The sequence below is a fragment of the Mus caroli genome, unplaced genomic scaffold (assembly GCF_978045245.1).
Source record: "Mus caroli unplaced genomic scaffold, Mus_caroli_1 scaffold_5, whole genome shotgun sequence".
Taxonomy (NCBI): domain Eukaryota; kingdom Metazoa; phylum Chordata; class Mammalia; order Rodentia; family Muridae; genus Mus; species Mus caroli.
This window is the reverse complement of record NW_028227260.1, coordinates 117,353,793-117,374,245: the sequence shown is the minus strand read 5'-3', so window position 1 is coordinate 117,374,245 and position 20,453 is coordinate 117,353,793. Positions and strand designations below refer to the sequence as shown.

The window sequence follows — 20,453 nt, the reverse complement described above, 5'->3', positions numbered from 1 at the left end:
ATCTGTTTCCAGGAGGTAACATCTGTGCATCACAGTCAGTAAGCCCTGTGGGTTACAGGCACTTTCCAACATCCGTAGTAGCAGTACCCTGACCCAAGTGTTCCTTGTTTGTCACCCTCTCATTCTCACCATAACTCTAATCCCATGCAAATTTAAAAGAGAGATGATGCAGGACCCAAAGAGAAACAGCAGTCTCTTCCAAACACAGGTGATGCATGCCACGCTGGCCCCCTCTCAAGATTTCACTCCAGCCATGAACTCGGACAGAAACTTCATTTGAGACAACCCACAGGGTTCACAGGATACAAGCCATGAAGTAGGAAGTACATTCCTCTCAATTATTTTCCTTGCCTTCTTTTTTTCTGTGAACGTTTGGGGCCATATGTGGCATGAGACAGCAGTTAATTCTGTCTCAGGTCTTAGGTTTAGCTTCCACCATCATGCTGTTATTACACACTTAGTCCCTCAGCCCTTGTATTTCCAACAAAGAGCTGAGTTCTCAATATATCTGTTTCAAGTGTCTTCTGAGACCTCTAAGGAATATGTCTAAATTACCAAGGCAATGTCATTGAATCAGACAAGGCAGATGTGACTTTTCTTGGTTCTGATAGTTCAGAGGTTCTCCACTTTCCGTGCAAATATTTTTTTCTCTTCCATTCATTTTAAAAATACGATGAAATATTTTAAATGAATATGAAAGAAAGCAGTGGTACAGACAGTGGAGTCCTTCCATAGGGAAGTGAGGGTAGAAACAACACTTGATAAGTGGACCTTTAAATTAAGTGGCCCAAGTTGGCTACACAGTAAGTTCAAGAACACCCTGCATGCACTAAATGTGGCCTCCATCTCACTTTTAAATGTGGGGCTGGGAAATGGGTCAGTAGGGAAAGTGACTGCCAGCCAGCAGGAAGATATGATTCTGACTCCCAACATAGACATAAAAGAGTAGCATATATTTTAGTCTGGGTTCTGAGACAGGGAAAGATGGCTCCACAGAGGGTGCTGGCCTTCCTTCCTTGCTAGAACTGTGAGCTTGAGGTTTAGAGACAGAATGTGATCCAGAAGAGGCTAACATAGGGCTGGCTAGAGAGATGTCTCTGCAGTAAGAGAACATGCTGCTCTTGCAGAGGGCCTAAGCTTGAATCCCAGCACACACAACAGACAGTCACAATGGCATGTAACTCAGGCTCCATGTGATCTGACACTCTTCTGGATTTTACAGACATATGTGCACAAACCACACTCAGGCACACATATGTGCACATGATGGATAAATAAAAATCAAGAGGCTGGAGAGTATGTACTTGTCTTCCAGAGGTCTCAGACAGACTCCTGTCGACATCCTGCACCAGGAGTTTCACAACCACCTCTCACTTCAGCTCCAAGAAACACAACAGTCTGCCTCTGTAGACATCTGCACACATACACACACACACACACACACACACACACACACACACACACCTGAACACACACGTGCACACTTACCGTTTAAATACCAAAAATTAATTTTAAAAAACTTACAAAAATATGCAAAGTGCTAGAGGTTGTTGCTCAATGTTGACCTCTGCCCAGTCTTGTGAACAGATGGGTTCCCACCTTGAAAATACATGTGTAAACACATGCACAGATGACACATGCATAGGGTGAAAGCTGTTTTTAATTAAAAGAGGAAAGTCAGTCATGGATTTGGATTGATACACTAATCTTTTAATACTTCCACTATAAATGTTGTAAAAAAAAAAAGTTAATAGAATTTATAACAAAGGAGGGTAGGCTGACACTCGCCAGCTACCCACAACACCCGCCACAGGATCTTAAGACTTCTGGTGAGTGGAGCACAGCTTCTGCTCCAATCCAATTGCGCGGGACCTGAGACTGCATTAGTTAGGGAAGCAGAAACCGGCCTGAGTAGGGCCACAGGCCTCATCCGGCCGGATCAGCGCCAGGGTAGCGGGAGCGCAGGGTTGCCTGACACCCGCCAGCTACCCACAACCCCCGCCGCAGGATTTTGGGACTGCTGGGGAGTGGAACACAGCTTCTGCTCCAGTCCAATCACGCGGGACCTGAGACTGCTCTGGTTGGGGAGAGAGAAATCTGGCCTACATAGGGACACAACCCTCTTCTGGTCAGAAAAGCACCGGGGCAGCTGGGGCGCAGGGTCGGCTGACACTCCCCAGCTACCCACAACACCCGCCACAGGATCTTAAGACTTCTGGTGAGTGGAGTACAGCTTCTGCTCCAATCCAATTGCGCAGGACCTGAGACTGCATTGGTTAGGGAAGCAGAAACCGGCCTGAGTAGGGCCACAGGCCTCATCCGGCCGGATCAGCGCCGGGGTAGCAGGAGAGCAGGGTTGCCTGACACCCACCAGCTACCCACGACCACCGCCGCAGGATTTTGGGACTGCTGGTGAGTGGAACACAGCTTCTGCTCCAATCTTAAACAGTGACAACGATAACAACTAACCCCAGAGATTACCAGATGGCGAAAGGTAAACGTAATAATCTTACTAACAGAAACCAAGACCACTCACCATCACCAGAACCCAGCACCCCCACTTCGCCCAGTCCAGGGCACCCCAACACACCAGAAAAGCTAGACACGGATTTAAAAGCATATCTCCTGATGATGATAGAGGACTTCAAGAAGGACTTTAATAACACACTTAAAGAATTGCAGGAGAACACTGCTAAAGAGTTACAAATCCTTAAAGAAAAACAGGATAACATAATCAAACAGGTAGAAGTCCTTACAGAAAAACAGGAAAACACATCCAAACAGATGATGGAAATGAACAAAACCATACTAGACCTAAAAAGGGAAGTAGACACAATAAAGAAAACCCAAAATGAGGCAACACTGGAGATAGAAACCCTAGGAAAGAAATCTGGAACCATAGATACGAGCATCAGCAACAGAATACAAGAGATGGAAGAGAGAATCTCAGGTGCAGAAGATTCCATAGAGAACATCGGCACAACAATCAAGGAAAATGTAAAATGCAAAAAGATCCTAACTCAAAACATCCAAGAAATACAGGACATAATGAGAAGACCAAACCTACGGATAATAGGAGTGGATGAGAATGAAGATTTTCAACTCAAAGGACCAGCAAACATCTTCAACAAAATTATAGAAGAAAACTTCCCAAATCTAAAGAAAGAGATGCCCATGAACATACAAGAAGCCTACAGAACTCCAAATAGACTGGACCAGAAAAGAAATACCTCCCGACACATTATAATCAGAACAACAAATGCTCTAAATAAAGATAGAATACTAAAAGCAGTAAGAGAAAAAGGCCAAGTAACATATAAAGGCAAGCCTATCAGAATTACACCAGATTTTTCACCAGAGACTATGAAAGCCAGAAGATCCTGGACGGATGTTATACAGACACTAAAAGAACACAAATTCCAGCCCAGGCTACTATACCCAGCCAAACTCTCAATTAACATAGATGGAGAAATCAAAGTATTCCACGACAAAACCAAATTCACACATTATCTCTCCACGAATCCAGCCCTTCAAAGGATAATAACAGAAAAAAACCAATACAAGGACAGGAACCACCACGCCCTAGAAACTACAAGAAGGTAATCCCTCAACAAACCTAAAAGAAGACAGCCACAAGAACAAAATGCCAACTTTAACAACAAAAATAACAGGAAACAACAATTACTTTTCCTTAATATCTCTTAATATCAATGGACTCAACTCCCCGATAAAAAGACATAGACTAACAAACTGGCTACACAAACAAGACCCAACATTTTGCTGCTTACAGGAAACTCATCTCAGAGAAAAGGATAGACACTACCTCAGAATGAAAGGCTGGAAAACAATTTTCCAAGCAAATGGCATGAAGAAACAAGCTGGAGTAGCCATTCTAATATCTGATAAGATTGACTTCCAACCCAAAGTCATTAAAAAAGACAGGGAGGGACACTTCATACTCATCAAAGGTAAAATCCTCCAAGAGGAACTATCAATCCTGAATATCTATGCTCCAAATACAAAGGCAGCCACATTCATTAAAGAAACTTTAGTAAAGCTCAAAGCACACATTGCACCTCATACAATAATAGTGGGAGACTTCAACACACCACTTTCACCAATGGACAGATCATGGAAACAGAAACTAAACAGGGACACAGTGAAACTAAGATAAATTATGAATCAAATGGATCTGGCAGATATCTACAGAACATTCTATCCTAAAACAAAAGGATATACCTTCTTCTCAGCACCTCATGGTACTTTCTCCAAAATTGACCACATAATTGGTCACAAAGCAGGCCTCAACAGATATAAAAATATTGAAATTTTCCCATGCATCCTATCAGATCACCATGGACTAAGGCTGATCTTCAATAACAAAATAAATAATAGAAAGCCAACCTTCACGTGGAAACTGAACAACACTCTTCTCAATGATACCTTGGTCAAGGAAGGAATAAAGAAAGAAATTAAGGACTTTTTAGAGTTCAATGAAAATGAAGCCACAACATACCCAAACTTATGGGACGCAATGAAAGCATTTCTAAGAGGAAAACTCATAGCTCTGAGTGCCTCCAAAAGGAAACTAGAGAGAGCACACATTAGCAGCTTGACAACACACCTAAAAGCACTAGAACAAAAGGAAGCAAATTCACCCAAGAGGAGTAGACGGCAGGAAATAATCAAACTCAGGGGTGAAATCAACCAAGTGGAAACAAGAAAAACTATTCAAAGAATCAACCAATCAAGGAGCTGGTTCTTTGAGAAAATCAACAAGATAGATAAACCCTTAGCCAGACTCACTAGAGGGCACAGGGAAAGCATCCTAATTAACAAAATCAGAAATGAAAAAGGAGACATAACAACAGATCCTGAAGACATCCAAAACACCATCAGATCCTTCTACCAAAGGCTATACTCAACAAAACTGGAGAACCTGGATGAAATGGACAAGTTCCTAGACAGATACCAGGTACCAAAGTTGAATCAAGATCAGGTTAATGATCTAAACAGCCCTATATCCCCCAAAGAAATAGAAGCAGTCATTAATAGTCTCCCAACTAAAAAAAGCCCAGGACCAGATGGGTTTAGTGCAGAGTTCTATCAGACCTTCAAAGAAGATCTAATCCCAGTTCTTCACAAACTATTCCACAAAATAGAAACAGAAGGTACTCTACCCAACTCATTCTATGAAGCCACAATTACTCTGATACCTAAACCACAAAAAGACCCAACAAAGATAGAAAACTTCAGACCAATATCCCTTATGAATATTGATGCAAAAATCCTCAATAAAGTTCTTGCTAACCGAATCCAAGAACACATCAAAACAATCATCCATCCTGACCAAATAGGTTTCATCCCAGGGATGCAGGGATGGTTCAATATACGGAAATCCATCAACGTAATCCAGTATATAAACAAACTCAAAGACAAAAACCACATGGTCATCTCGTTAGATGCGGAAAAAGCATTTGACAAGATCCAACACCCATTCATGATAAAAGTCTTGGAAAGATCAGGAATTCAAGGCCCATACCTAAACATGATAAAAGCAATCTACAGCAAACCAGTAGCCAACATCAAAGTAAATGGTGAGAAGCTTGAAGCAATCCCTCTAAAATCAGGGACTAGACAAGGCTGTCCACTTTCTCCATACCTATTCAACATTGTACTTGAAGTCCTAGCCAGAGCAATTCGACAACAAAAGGAGATCAAAGGGATACAAATTGGAAAAGATGAAGTCAAAATATCACTTTTTGCAGATGATATGATAGTATATATAAGTGACCCTAAAAATTCCACCAGAGAACTCCTAAGCCTGATAAACAGCTTCGGTGAAGTAGCTGGATATAAAATTAACTCAAACAAATCAATGGCCTTTCTCTACACAAAGAATAAACAGGCTGAGAAAGAAATTAGGGAAACAACACCCTTCTCAATAGTCACAAATAATATAAAATATCTTGGCGTGACTCTAACTAAGGAAGTGAAAGATCTGTATAATAAAAACTTCAAGTCTCTGAAGAAAGAAATTATAGAAGATCTCAGAAGATGGAAAGATCTCCCATGCTCATGGATTGGCAGGATCAACATTGTAAAAATGGCTATCTTGCCAAAAGCAATCTACAGATTCAATGCAATCCCCATCAAAATTCCAAATCAATTCTTCAACGAATTAGAAAGTGCAATCTGCAAATTCATCTGGAATAACAAAAAACCTAGGATAGCAAAAACTCTTCTCAAGGATAAAAGAACCTCTGGTGGAATCACCATGCCGGACCTAAAGCTCTACTACAGAGCAATTGTGATAAAAACTGCATGGTACTGGTATAGTGACAGACAAATAGACCAATGGAATAGAATTGAAGACCCAGAAATGAACCCACACACCTATGGTCACTTGATCTTCGACAAGGGAGCTAAAAACATCCAGTGGAAGAAAGACAGCATTTTCAACAAATGGTGCTGGCACAACTGGTTGTTAACATGTAGAAGAATGCGAATCGATCCATTCCTATCTCCTTGTACTAAGATCAAGTCTAAGTGGATCAAGGAACTTCACATAAAACCAGAGACACTGAAACTTATAGAGGAGAAAGTGGGGAAAAGCCTTGAAGATATGGGCACAGGGGAAAAATTCCTGAATAGAACAGTAATGGCTTGTGCTGTAAGATCGAGAATTGACAAGTGGGACCTCATGAAACTACAAAGCTTCTGCAAGGCTAAAGACACCATCAATAAGACAAAAAAACCACCAACAGATTGGGAAAGGATCTTCACCTATCCTAAATCAGATTAGGACTAATATCCAATATATATAAAGAACTCAAGAAGGTGGACTCCAGAAAGTCAAATAACCCCATTAAAAAATGGGGCTCAGAACTGAACAAAGAATTCTCACCTGAGGAATACCGAATGGCAGAGAAACACCTGAAAAAATGTTCAACATCCTTAATCATCAGGGAAATGCAAATCAAAACAACCCTGAGATTCCACCTCACACCAGTCAGAATGGCTAAGATCAAAAATTCAGGTGACAGCAGATGCTGGTGAGGATGTGGAGAAAGAGGAACACTCCTCCATTGTTGGTGGGATTGCAAACTTGTACAACCACTCTGGAAATCAGTCTGGCGGTTCCTCAGAAAATTGGACATAGTACTACCGGAGGATCCAGCAATACCTCTCCTGGGCATATATCCAGAAGATGTCCCAACCGGTAAAAAGGACACATGCTCCACTATGTTCATAGCAGCCCTATTTATAATAGCCAGAAGCTGGAAAGAACCCAGATGTCCCTCAACAGAGGAATGGATACAGAAATTATGGTACATTTACACAATGGAGTACTACTCAGCTATTAAAAAGAATGAATTTATGAAATTCCTAGCCAAATGGATGGACCTGGAGGGCATCATCTTGAGTGAAGTAACACAATCACAAAAGAACTCACACAATATGTATTCATTGATAAGTGGATATTAGCCCAAAACTTAGGATACCCAAGATATAAGATACAATTAGATAAACGCATGAAACTCAAGAAGAATGAAGACCAAAGTGTGGACACTGTACACCTTCTTAGAATTGGGAACAAAACACCCAGGGAAGGAGTTACAGAGACAAAGTTCCTGGCTGTGATGAAAGGATGGACCATTTAGAGACTGCCTTATCCAGGGATCCATCCCATAATCAGCTTCTAAACGCTGACACCATTGCATACACTAGCAAGATTTTGCTGAAAGGACCCAAATATAGCTGTCTCTTGTGAGACGATGCCGGGGCCTAGCAAACACAGGAGTGGATGTTCACAGTCAGCTATTGGATGTATCACAGGGCTCCCAATGGAGAAGCTAGAGAAAGTACCCAAGGAGCTAAAGGGATCTGCAAACCTATTGTTGGAACAACATGATGTACTAACCAGAACCCCGGAGCTCTTGTCTCTAGCTGCATATATATCGAAAGATGGCCTGGTCGGCCATCAATGGAAAGAGAGGCCCATTGGACTTGCAAACTTTATATGCCCCAATATAGGGGAATGCCAGGGCCAAAAGAATGGGAATGGGTGGGTAGGGAAGTGGGGGGCGCTATGGGGGACTTTTGGGATAACATTGGAAATGTAATTGAGGAAAATATGTAATAAAAATATTAAAAATCAAAAAAAAAAGAATTTATAACAAAGGACTTAGAGGAACTCAAGGGAAAAGTGTTGACAAAGGATATCAAACTGTTTTCCAGATAACAAATAGAAATTCACAGGAAATGAAAAATAAAAATAAAAATTCTATAAATAAAAATAACATCAGGAATCATGAGGTAGCTGTGAACATAAAATATCTTGCCAGCAGTTCTAATGCCCTGATTTCCATACCCAGGACCCACACAATGGGAGGACAGTTGTCCTGTGATATCCACATAGGAACCACTGCTCCCTTCCCCTCAGCATTAAATAAATGAATTGAAAGTATATATCCTAACAGCATTACTAATAAATAAAGACAAATAACTTCATTGAATAAAAATCACTGGAGCAGCCAATAAGAGAACTGCATAGTCTTGAAGATGGGCAGTTGAGAGTACTCAGTCTGAGGAATGGAAATAAGAGAACTGCATAGTCTTGAAGATGGGCAGTTGAGAGTACTCAGTCTGAGGAATGGAAATAAGAGAAGAGGGTAGACTTGAAGATGTGCAGTTGAGAGTACTCAGTCTGAGGAATGGAAATAAGAGAAGAGGGTAGTCTGGAAGATGGGCAGTTGAGAGTACTCAGTCTGAGCAATGGAAATAAGAGAAGAGGTTAGTCTTGAAGATGGGCAGTTGAGAGTACTCAGTCTGAGGAATGGAAATAAGAGAAGAGGGTAGACTTGAAGATGGGCAGTTGAGAGTACTCAGTCTGAGGAATGGAAATAAGAGAAGAGGGTAGACTTGAAGATGGGCAGTTGAGAGTACTCAGTCTGAGGAATGGAAATAAGAGAACTGCATAGTCTTGAAGATGTTTCAGTTGAGAGTACTCAGTCTGAGGAATGGAAATAAGAGAAGAGGGTAGTCTGGAAGATGGGCAGTTGAGAGTACTCAGTCTGAGGAATGAAAATAAGAGAACTGCATAGTCTTGAAGATGGGCAGTTGAGAGTACTCAGTCTGAGGAATGGAAATAAGAGAAGAGGGTAGTCTGGAAGATGGGCAGTTGAGAGTACTCAGTCTGAGGAATGAAGATGAAAATATTAAAAGTATTAGGAAATGTGGGATTGGATGGGTAGGGAGAGTGGGCAAAAGTACCTTAGGAAAAGAAAAATGTAGGGGTTAACAGGATGCATCCATGGGTAAAGATGCTTGCATCCAAGCTTGGTGTCCTGAATTTGTTTCCCAGGTTCCTCACAGTAAGACAGAACTGATTCCCACAGGTTGTCCTATGGTTTGTGGGTATGTGCCATGGCATGCATCCCATAATATAAGTAAAATATGAATTTAAAAAGAAAAATTGCGAGAACACCTGAGTATAATGCCCAAGAGATGAGAACATCTGGAGGAAGGGGAAAATGACCACTTGTAGAAATAATGGCAAAATGTGTAAATACTGCAAACCCTCCACCAGTAGCCAAGGAAAAGGCCTAACCTCATTAAAGTATCCAAAACTTGATATTTACACCAAGACTCTCCTGCTCCTGATACAGAAAAGGATTGCTCGACAACAGCAGCAAAGAGAAAGCGCCTTATGCAAAGGCACGTAAATATAAGGCATAGCACCCTCGTGAACATGGGGTCAGGAAGTACTGTGAACAGCATATTTAAGGCAGTGAAAGGAACCTTTAAAGCCCCGTGGGTGGATGTTTCCAGATGTGACCCGAACAAGTATTCAAAAAGGACAGGGGATGGTAGCAATTGCCATTATCCCAGAAACCAGGAGGAGGAAGCAGGGGGAACAGATTAAGATTCTGGAGATGCCTACACAACACTGTCTTAAAAATATTTTTTAGGAATTTCATAAATTCATTCTTTTTAATAGCTGAGTAGTACTCCATTGTGTAAATGTACCACATTTTCTGTATCCATTCCTCTGTTGAGGGACATCTGTGTCCTTTCCAGCTTTTGGCTATTATAAATAAGGCTGCTCTGAACATAGTGGGGCATGTGTCCTTCTTACCAGTTGGAATAACTTCTGGATATATGCCCAGGAGAGGTACTGCGGGATACTCCGGTAGTTCTATGTCCACTTTTCTGAGGAACCGCCAGACTGATTTCCAGAGTGGTTGTACAAGCTTGCAATCCCACCAACAATGGAGGAGTGTTCCTCTTCCTCCACATCCTCGCCAGCATCTGCTGTCACCTGAATTTTTGATCTTAGCCATTCTGACTGGTGTGAGGTGGAAACTCAGGGTGTTTTGATTTGCATTTCCCTGATGATTAAGGATGCTGAACAATTTTTCAGGTGCTTATCAGCCGTTCTGTATTCCTCAGGTGAGAAGTCTTTGTTTAGCTCTGAGCCCCATTTTTAAAGGGGTTATTTGATTTTCTGGAGTCCACCTTCTTGACTTCTTTATATATATATTGAATATTAGTCCCCTATCTGGTTTAGGATTGGTAAAGATCTTTTCCCAATCTGTTGGTGGCCTTTTTGTCTTATTGATGGTGTCTTTTGCCTTGCAGAAGCTTTGTGATTTCATGAGGTCCCATTTTTGGATTCTCGATTTTACTGCTCAGGCCATTGCTGTTCTATTCAGGAATTTTTCCCCTGTGCCCATATCTTCGAGGCTTTTTCCCACTTTCTCCTCTATAAGTTTCACTGTCTCTGGTTTTATGTGGAGTTCCTTGATCCACTTAGATTTGACCTTAGCACCAGGAGATAGGAATGGATCAATTAGCATTCTTCTAAATGATAACCGCCAGGTGTGCCAGCACCATTTGTTGAAAATTCTCTCTTTTTTCCACTTGATGGTTTTAGCTCCCTTGTCAAAGATCAAGTGGCCATAGGTGTGTGGGTTCGTTTCTGGGTCTTCAATCTTATTCCTTTGGTCTACTTGTCTGTCGCTATACCATTACCATGCAGTTTTTATCACAATTGCTCTGTAGTACAGCTGTAGGTCACACATGGTTATTCCACTAGAGGTTCTTTTATCATTCAGAAGAGTTTTTGCTTTGGACCTGGAGGGCATCATCCTTATTGAGGCACCGCAATCACTAAAGTACTCAGATGATATGTACTCACTGACAAGTGGATATTAGCCCAGAAACTTAAAATACCCAAGATACACGATACAATTGGCAAAACACATGAAACTCAAGAAGAACGAAGACCAAAGTGTAGATACTTTGCCCCTTCTTAGAATTGGGAGCAAAACATCCATGGAAGGAGTTATAGAGACAAGGTTTGGAGCTGAGACAAAAGGATGGACCATCTAGAGACTGCCATACCCGGGGATTCATCCCATAGTTGGCCTCCAAATGCTGACACCATTGCATACACAAGCAAGTTTTTCTGAAATAACCCTGATATAGCTTTTTCTTGTGAGGCTATGCCGGGGCCTGGCAAACACAGAAGTGGATGCTCACAGTCAGCTATTGGATGGAACACAGGGCCCCCAATGGAGGATCTAGAGAAAGTACCCAAGGAGCTAAAGGGGTCTGCAACCCTATAGGTGGAACTACAATATGAACTAACCAGTACCCCCGGAACTCGTGTCTCTAGCTGCATATGTATTAGAAGATGGCCTGGTCGTCTATCACTGTGAAGAGAGGCCCCTTGGTCTTGCAAACTTTATATGCTTCAGTATGGGGAATGCCAGGGCCAAGAAGTGGGAGTGGCTCTCTTCTCCATTCCTTCACCATAGTGATTGGTACTCTTGATTCGGCTTCTTGCCATGTCTTCTCACAAGACTTTCCGAATCAAGCGATTCCTGGCCAAGAAACAAAAGCTAAATTGCCCTATTCCTCAGTGGATCTGGATAAAAACTGCTAACAAAATCAGGTACGGGATTTGAAGAGAGAAGCTGCCTGAGTAAACTGCTTTAAGAAGAACTGGTGGTTGTGTTTTCCTTGCTGGTAGAGTTGGACGCAATAAGTGGTGCTGAAGAAACGCGGGACCTGATTCCCCCACCGAAGAGGTTCAGAACTTTCTGCAGTCAGGGTCTGTCGACAGGATGAGTATGGGTGTTCAGATGCTGTTGCATACTGGGCTGGAAGGATGAAGTGGAGTCTGGAACATGAGAGCTCTACAGGACCCTGGTGCAGCTATACTCAAGTTTGCAAACATGACCTGTGTACTGGCAGGTTTTGTGTCAACTTGACACAGCTGGAGTTATCACAGAGAAAGGAGCTTCACTTGAGGAAATGCCTCCATGAGATGCAACTGTAAGGCATTTTCTCAATTAGTGATCAAGGGGGAAAGGCCCCTTGAGGGTGGGACCATCTCTGGGCTGGAAGTCTTGGTTCTATAAGAGAGCAGGCTGAGCAAGCCAGGGGAAGCAAGCCAGTAAAAAACATCCCTCCATGGCCTCTGCATCAGCTCCTGCTTCCTGACCTGCTTGAGTTCCAGTCCTGACTTCCTTGGTGATGAACAGCAATGTGGAAGTGCTCAGACCAGAGGACCGTGGGGACACTTCAAAGTGAAGCAGATCCCAGGGCCCAGACACTGTGCCCTGCACAGAAACTCTCCTTGTCACAGCCTTCACTTTACCTAGGATACAAATGTGATAACTTCCTCTGACCAGTGACTGTACAAATGGGAATTACCTCAGACTCCAGCATCCTAGTGAAACACAGAAATACAATCAACTGTCTTCTCTTCCTTTAAGATGCAATTATCATTCTTCTATCATTTGAAATTTAGTTATATTATTGATATAATCAGCATGGACAGTGATTTCAATTATTACAACAGTTAATAAAATTCGTGAAAATAGACCTTCTCACCTTTATTTTTAAACTATAGACTAGGCAGCTGTTTTGTTGTTATGGTTATTAGTTTAATATAACTTTTTGTTAGGTTAGCAGTCAGTGATGACCATGTGATAGTTTAAGAAACTTTGATGACTTAAAAATTTCTAGTGATATTATAATGACATATCACCTATTTGTAAATTTGGGGGCAAGGAAAAACTCATAAAAATATTGTGGAAATGAAAATCTTCAAAAAATTGTTATTTCAAATTTGGAGCCAGGTATGATTGTGCATCCTCCTGTAATTGAGCACACAGGAGCTGGGGGCAAAAGGACCAGAAGAACATTGTCAGTCTCTCAGCTACAGAGTCTGCAGGGGTTAGCCTGGACTGCATAGGACATGGTCACAATCAAACAGAGAAACCAACAACAGCAACAAATCCATGTGACAGCTGCATTGCCAGGCTAGCTGATTCTAAAGGAACAGTGAGCATTAATCTGCATTGTGTTTCTTCCCGAGGAGAGGAAGACATAGAATTGTAACAAGTGTGGAGCAGATGAATTGAAGAAAAGGGGCCATGTTTAAGAACAAGGTAATACTGCTAGTTTCATGTGTATACATTGTCTCATGATCACACATGAGACAATGTGAACATACATTTGTGGTGTTGGCAATTGTAGCATGTGGGGACTGGTCAACTTATATGACCTCTGACTGCTTCTCTACCTCCTGGGAGACATCTGAATGTCCACAGCTTCCAAAGTGCCTTGGGGTCACTTAGGCTAAAGGAGCCATTTATCGTGAAGATATCTCATTTTATTCCTGAGGGAGTTTCATCGTTTTGTATTTGTGAAAACTGTCAGTGTGTCTCTCTCAAAACGCAATTATCTGAACTCAGCAAACCGCACAGAGTAGACCCCTTGTCTTCAACGTCATTTTATTAAGAGCAAATTAGACTGGAAAAATGATCGTCTTAAAATGCGTTTTCAATAGATTGCTGTCAAGCTTGCTACCTGTCAACTAGAGAGGCCTGAAGCTTCACTGTGACACATGGATTAGCCCAGTCTTCCTGCTGCGTGAAAACAAAGGCAACTGGTGATGCATGGGGCAAATGCATCTTAAGACAGAGATATCAACAAAGGAATGTGACAGCATGAAAAGACAGAGTGAAGCCTGCTGTCCACATTTGCAAAGAGATTCTGTCTGAATCCATAACTTCAATAACTATGAGACAGAAGAAGAGAAAACATGCATTAAGTGTAATTGTTCATGGGAACTCTGCTTCAGCAAATGTTGATTTCATGCTCCAAAAGGAGAACAGGTGGGAAGGAGAGATAAAATTGATACCATTACAAAAAGTTATGAAGAAAATGCACATGGAATTAGAATCATTTGATTTTTTTTTTAAATCATCTGTCATTGAGACTTGAGTGTTCAAATTTTCCATGTACTAATCAATCCAAAAATAAAGGCTTAGAAACACAAAAGAACCAAACATCAAAAATCCTTTTCTCAGATAAACATTAAGTTGGGCTTGTGAAATCTGATTGTTCAGGCCTTGTTTGGAAAAGAAATGTTGAAGTGGAAAGTCAGTTATGTCAAATGATGTCTTGCTGGGGCACATAGCTGAAAGAATTGTTTGCTAAAGCAGACACATGGAAGAATGCTGTCCTGAAGCAGACACAGGTGAAAGGGTGTTTTGCTATAGCAGACATGTGAACGGACACATGATGTTCACAAGGAGTATAAATATGATGCCACAGACAGTGGGAATTTGAGCATTAGTTTGCTTGGGTCTACGTCACTATTTTCGCTAACAACACACATGTATTGGTTTGCCTTACATTTCATTGCTGAGCTCCACTTGGAGTGACGCCAAAGAATGTCTCAAGTGGTTACTGCAAGCCTTGTCGTTCCTTTTAGATTGAACTGCCCTTGCTAGTTCATGACTGGTATCTGCCAAGAGGACTGGACTGCAGCTGCTGATTCATATTTGGTGTTTGCTACTGAACTGAACTGCTCATATCCTGACAATGAAGACTGGACTCATTAGAAATATTTCTAAACAGGTCTACTTCCCCTCATGTCCTAATAACTTTTCTTTTCCACTACCTCTGATGTGTGGTTGGTTAGAGGGGGAGGTTGAATGCTTATTAAGGTAGGGTGAGAAAAATTTATGCCTACAAAGTATATATGGAAGTCTGGTGAAAATAATCAAGTTAACCTAAGTTGTGGGGAAATACCATGTTTTTGTTTGCTTGTTTGTCTTTTAACATCCTATGTGAATAGTCACACAACATAGTCATCTAAGCAGTATGTTTCAATTAAACAGATGTGAAAGCTCTTCTAATCCCTGTTTCCCAAGGAGCTCTACAATCAAGTATAAGAATGCAGTGTAGAAGTCAGTGAAGAACCATTATACTTGGGATTATAGGAGCTGCATTTTGAAGCTCTATGTTAAATGCTATTAAATCTAAACTAAGGTTGGATTAGTCACACTGTGCTACTGTGAAGTCAGACAAAACTCAGCATACCCTTCCTACATATCCTCAAGAGATTGCCTATTTGGTATCCACTGAGCTCCAGCTCTGTGACAATTCCTTGTCTTGGAAACAGGAAGGAGTCTATAGAAAGAGCAGGTCTTAAAGGCCCACCACGGCACTCCTGAGATGAGCCAAGCCCCCAAATCTTACTCAAAGCATAGACATTTCATAGAGCAGCAACATATTTCCTAGTTAATATGTTAGGTTTATTTAGCCTAATCATGTATTGATGCATAGAAAAACAAGACAAATAAATGTCAGCGGTTCTTTGGCAAAAAAAAAAAAAAAAAAAAAAAAAATCAGGTACAACTCTAAGAGAAGACACTGGAGGAGAACGAAGCTGGGTCTGTAAGGATTCACACAATGGCAAGACTGAGGATTTATACTGAATTGTCATCAATCATTCCTACCAGATGGATTTCAGCATTTAAACCTGGAGACTTTTCGTGTCTTAAATTAGGATGTTTGTCTAGTAATAAAATATAGAACCTTTTAAAAAAAAGTGGGAGTGGTTGGATAGGGGAGTGGGGGCGAGGGACTGAGGGACTTTTGGGATACCATTTGAAATGTAAATGAAGAAAACACCTAATTAAAAATATAAAATATAAAATATAAAAATACAAATAAATGTAAGACAAAAAGATATTTCTTAAAGAAGGGACATAGAATAACAATATGAAGTGAGAGATAGTCAGTTCTAAAGCAATATAGATAGCAGTATATTATTTTAATAATGTATAATAAAAATAGAGTGTCCTAAGGAAAGGAAAACTCACTATAATAAATCACAATAGATAAAGTGGATGTTCTAACCACAAGCACCAATATACATAGTGTTTACAAACAGACAGGGAATATTCTCCAGATAGATTACAGAATAAGTGAAAATACTTGTCAGCAAATTTTAAAAATTAAAGCAGGCTCCATGCACACTTCATAACTGTAGATGGCAGAATCATAAATGGGAAAAATGGTTGTCTATTTTTAGAAAGAGTGTCATTTTCTATTTGTAGATGCGGTCATATGTCCCTCTCTGAACACAAACTCACTCTGTACACTAGAGTGACTGTGGCATCTACCTCCTCACAGGATAGCATTACAATGCAGTTCAGAGATCATGTGACTTTAAGTATGCTAGGTAAGGACAATGCAATTGAGCTACAACCCTAGCCCTGAAATGTATGTCTTTACTGTTTTGACTAGACTAGGTCTAGTAAAAACAATTCTCCTGTGCTTGACACAGCAATGATGGGATTTAGAGCAAAGAGGGAAGAAAAACTAGGAAGAGAAACATGTAGGCTTCCTTGTGAGGTAGTTATCAGAGCTGTGAGGTAAGTCTTACTCAAGGAGAACTCCAGTGCTCCAGGATATTCCCACCCTAAACAAGGGACAGTGTGGAAACATGATAGTGGTGCAGGGCCTTCTATTTTAAGAGTGACCAGTACATGTTGGCAAAATGTGGCTGCATTGGGATGAGTCTGACCACATACCAACACAGGGTCTGCTTGAAGGACAGTTCTGGAATAGAGACCAAGGTATAAAAGCCTGCTTTCTCAAAGAAGACATTAGAAGTGTGTGTGTGTGTGTGTGTGTCTGTGTGTGTCTGTGTGTGTGTGTGTATCTTCGAGACAAATGAGACGAAGCTCAGCACAGGTATGACAATTCTCATAGTTTTTATCAGTACTTACCAAAACTTGACAGTACTACTAACCTACCCCCAACCCCTGCCCCAAGAGCCCTGGGGAAGTTGAGCCCTCAGATCTTTCTTCTGATCCACCAGGACCAGTAAGTCTACCCAAGCTTCTGTAAAGGGAGAGCATGGAAGCACAACAGGCTCTGTCTTAGCTACCCTCCTATTTAACTGGTGGCCTGCTTAGAGTTTCAGAGTGTGAATGCACAATCATGATGGCAGGAAGCATGGCAGCAGGTAGGCAGGCATGGCCCTAGAGGAGTAGCTGGGAGCTTGTCTCTTTTTCACCAACATGCTCTCAAGGGGGGGAGGGGTATTAATTTGGAATGGTGTGGGCCTTTGAAACCTGAAAGCCCACCACCAACAATTTGCCTCTTCCCACAAGGCCACACCTCCTCTAACAAGGCTATACTCCCCAATCCTTCCCAAGTACTTCCACCAACTGGAGACCTAGAATTCAAATATATGTGTCTATAGGCAGTCATTCTCATTCAAACCACCACAGGATCTAAGTTCACTTTCTGTGACAGCCCAAAGGAAGAGGCCTCCTAGATAATCACATTGATGTAATTTCTTTTCTCTGCCACCTCTCAGGGAATCAATGTGGAGCACTAGACCAAGAGGTAGTTCTACAGATATTTTCCTCAAGGGCTCCAGAGTTACTGGGAGATATTTTCTTGCTCCCCACAACTTGGCTTCTACAATTGACCGCCATCCCCTCGGTAGGAAGAAAATACACTATGGTCAGAGAAATCAGCTGAGATGCAGCTTCAAAGGTCATTTCTGCATCTCTACTTCCTCGAGGTTTGTGCCCTCCCTGAAAACATACCAAGCTCATCCCAGCACCCAACTCCTCTCCCCAGAGCACATCGGGGTGAGCACCAGGCTTCATGGCCTAGGCTGGTTCGGAGGTGTCATGGAGTCAGGGCAAAGCCTGTGGCGCCCAGCTCCAGTTCAGTCCTATATGGGACGCTCCTCCCCTCGTGGATATCCTCAACCCACCCTTCCCATCACTCAGTGACCTTTCGCATTTTCCTCATCCTCCTCAGGTCCCAAATCAAGCAGGTAATTGATGCTTTGATGCTCCATGTCTGTAAAGCCTTGGAAGTCGCTATTCACTGGTACAGCCCCCAACAATTCCGGGAGTAGAGCTTCTAACCCACCAATGGTCTGCTTCCACACCTCCAGGCCCCATCCTCTAATTTAGCATATATCCAATTATGGTAGTGTGTCCTGCCTTCTGGTTGTCCTCCTGTTGCTGGGGCTGAACTCCATGCTGCAAAACTGAGGACAGTGGGAAGGTTACCGGAGCAAGAATTACTAGAAGGAAATGAAGGCTCCTCTTCGCAATTCAGGTATAGGAGGGGCTTCCACTTTGCATCTTAGCTGAGTCCTCCTGCCTTGCTTAATTATCTTCCAAGGGAAGAAATGGCAGACCACATAGGGAACCCATTTGCAGGGAGTAAGAAAAGATCCCCCAGTAGCTCCAGAGGCCTTGCGGAAATGTGTGGACAATACCGCTTGGTCTATTTCTCCACATTTCGTCCCCGGTCCCCGGCAGAGACCGGATATAAACGAATGATTCTATCTGGGAAGTTCTTCATTAGGGCTTTCACAGAAAGTGGAGTTCACGTAGTGTATCGTGCTTCCAGGTCGGCCTTTATGGGAGCCTGGACATAATTGTAGGCTCTGCTGGCTCAGCAGACAGAGCAGAGGACTCACCTTCGCCAAGGATACTGGAGAGGAGTTAGAATTACTCTCAGGCTTAGATGAGTGCTTGTAAAAGCTGTTAGAATTGTCATACCTGTGCTGAACTTCCTCACATTTGTCTTGGACACACACACACACACACACACACACACACACACATCCTGGAACTGTCATTCAAACAAATCCTATATTGGGATGTAGTCAGATTCATCCTAAGGCAGCCACATTTTCCCACGTTGTGTTCAAATATGTGTGTGTGTGAGGTTTTGTGTGTGTACATATGTATGCATATGTATGTATGTGTGTATGAATATATATATGTATATATTTAGTAGTAGTTGTTGTAATAATAGTGTATTATATTGCAAAAGTTGCTTCCCTTCCAGGCCCCACCTTCCAGAGTTCTTCACCTCATCCTCTCAAATAGAAGGCCCTGCAGCACTATCATGTTTCCACACTGTCCCTTGTTTGGGGTGGGAATATCCTGGACTCCTGGTGCTGCAGTTCTCCTTGGATAAGACTCAACTCACAGCTCTGATAATACCTCTAAACAAAACCTCCATGTTTTTCTTTCCTAGTTTTTCATCCCTCTTTGCTGTAAATCCTGGCATTGCTCATGTCAGTGTCAAGCACTGGAGAATTTATCTCTCCAGTCTGGCCAAAATAGTGAAGACATTGTTTATGTGCTGGAGATGTAGCTCAGTTTGTAGAGTCCTTAACTAACAAGTATAAAGCCACCCATGGTTTACCTGGAGCACTGAAGGAGCAAGCATGGAGTCTCAATGCCTCAGTGCCTGTAATGTGAGCACTTGACAGAGAGGGGCAGGCTGCTCAGCTTTTCAAAACCGTCTTTAGGTAGTGAGTGTGTTTAGAAGTTTTTCTTCAATAAGGTTATGTCTCAATAAGGTGATTTCCTGAGACATGAGTTTATCTGTCAAAAAAAATATATAGGGCATTCGTTTCTGCTTACCAATTCTCATTCATCTACTATCCTGTTATTTTGTGAGTGTCCGAATTGATTTACCTTTTGTCTATGTTTACTGTCTGAGCATTGCTTCCTTGCTTAAAATGCAGCAGCTCCAATTCACCCTCACATTCTCTTTCCTAAAATTACCCCTGCCCTTTTCCTCTCTACTTCTCTCTTCCTATTTTATGTTTCTAAAACCTACTGAGTCTTCTTTTTGCTGCCTCTGTGTATACTGATGGAAGACCATTACTGGAGCCAGCATAAGCTCCTCATGATGTGAACATGGAAGCAAAGTGACTCTCCATCCCCCCATCTAAAGTCAATGGTCACTTTTACCATTTGCATGGAAATTCCCGAGGCTTTCTCCTATTCTCAGTAGCATTTTGTCCAGCCATTTTCTGTTCAGGTCTTTTATAAGTAGTCACCGGGCATTAATTCATATACACAGGGTCCTTGTGTGTACTCCCTGTTTAATTCAAGCTGAAATGTTTAACTGGGTGCATGTTTTCCTGCCATTTAGTTTTAAGGTTCTTTTTATATTCTAGCCACCAACTCTTTGACAGAATTAAACTTGGTAAAGGGTTTTCTGCCATCGTGTATGCAATCTCTGTATCACAATGATGATCTTCTCTTTGCTAGAGCTTTTTGTTTCTGAGTTCTCATTGGTCA

At 41.8% G+C, this 20,453-nt stretch overlaps 1 protein-coding gene across 1 annotated transcript; it reads left to right on the top strand.

Annotated features, from left to right (window-relative positions):
- The first annotated feature begins 11,855 nt into the window (after window positions 1–11,855).
- On the top strand, window positions 11,856–15,897 carry LOC147004785 (large ribosomal subunit protein eL39-like). The gene is made up of 2 exons (XM_085838188.1): window positions 11,856–11,962; window positions 15,721–15,897. The coding sequence occupies exons 1-2, from the start codon at window positions 11,856–11,858 to the stop codon at window positions 15,767–15,769; spliced, it is 156 nt and encodes a 51-aa protein (XP_085694314.1). The 3' UTR covers window positions 15,770–15,897.
- The last annotated feature ends 4,556 nt before the right edge of the window (window positions 15,898–20,453 follow it).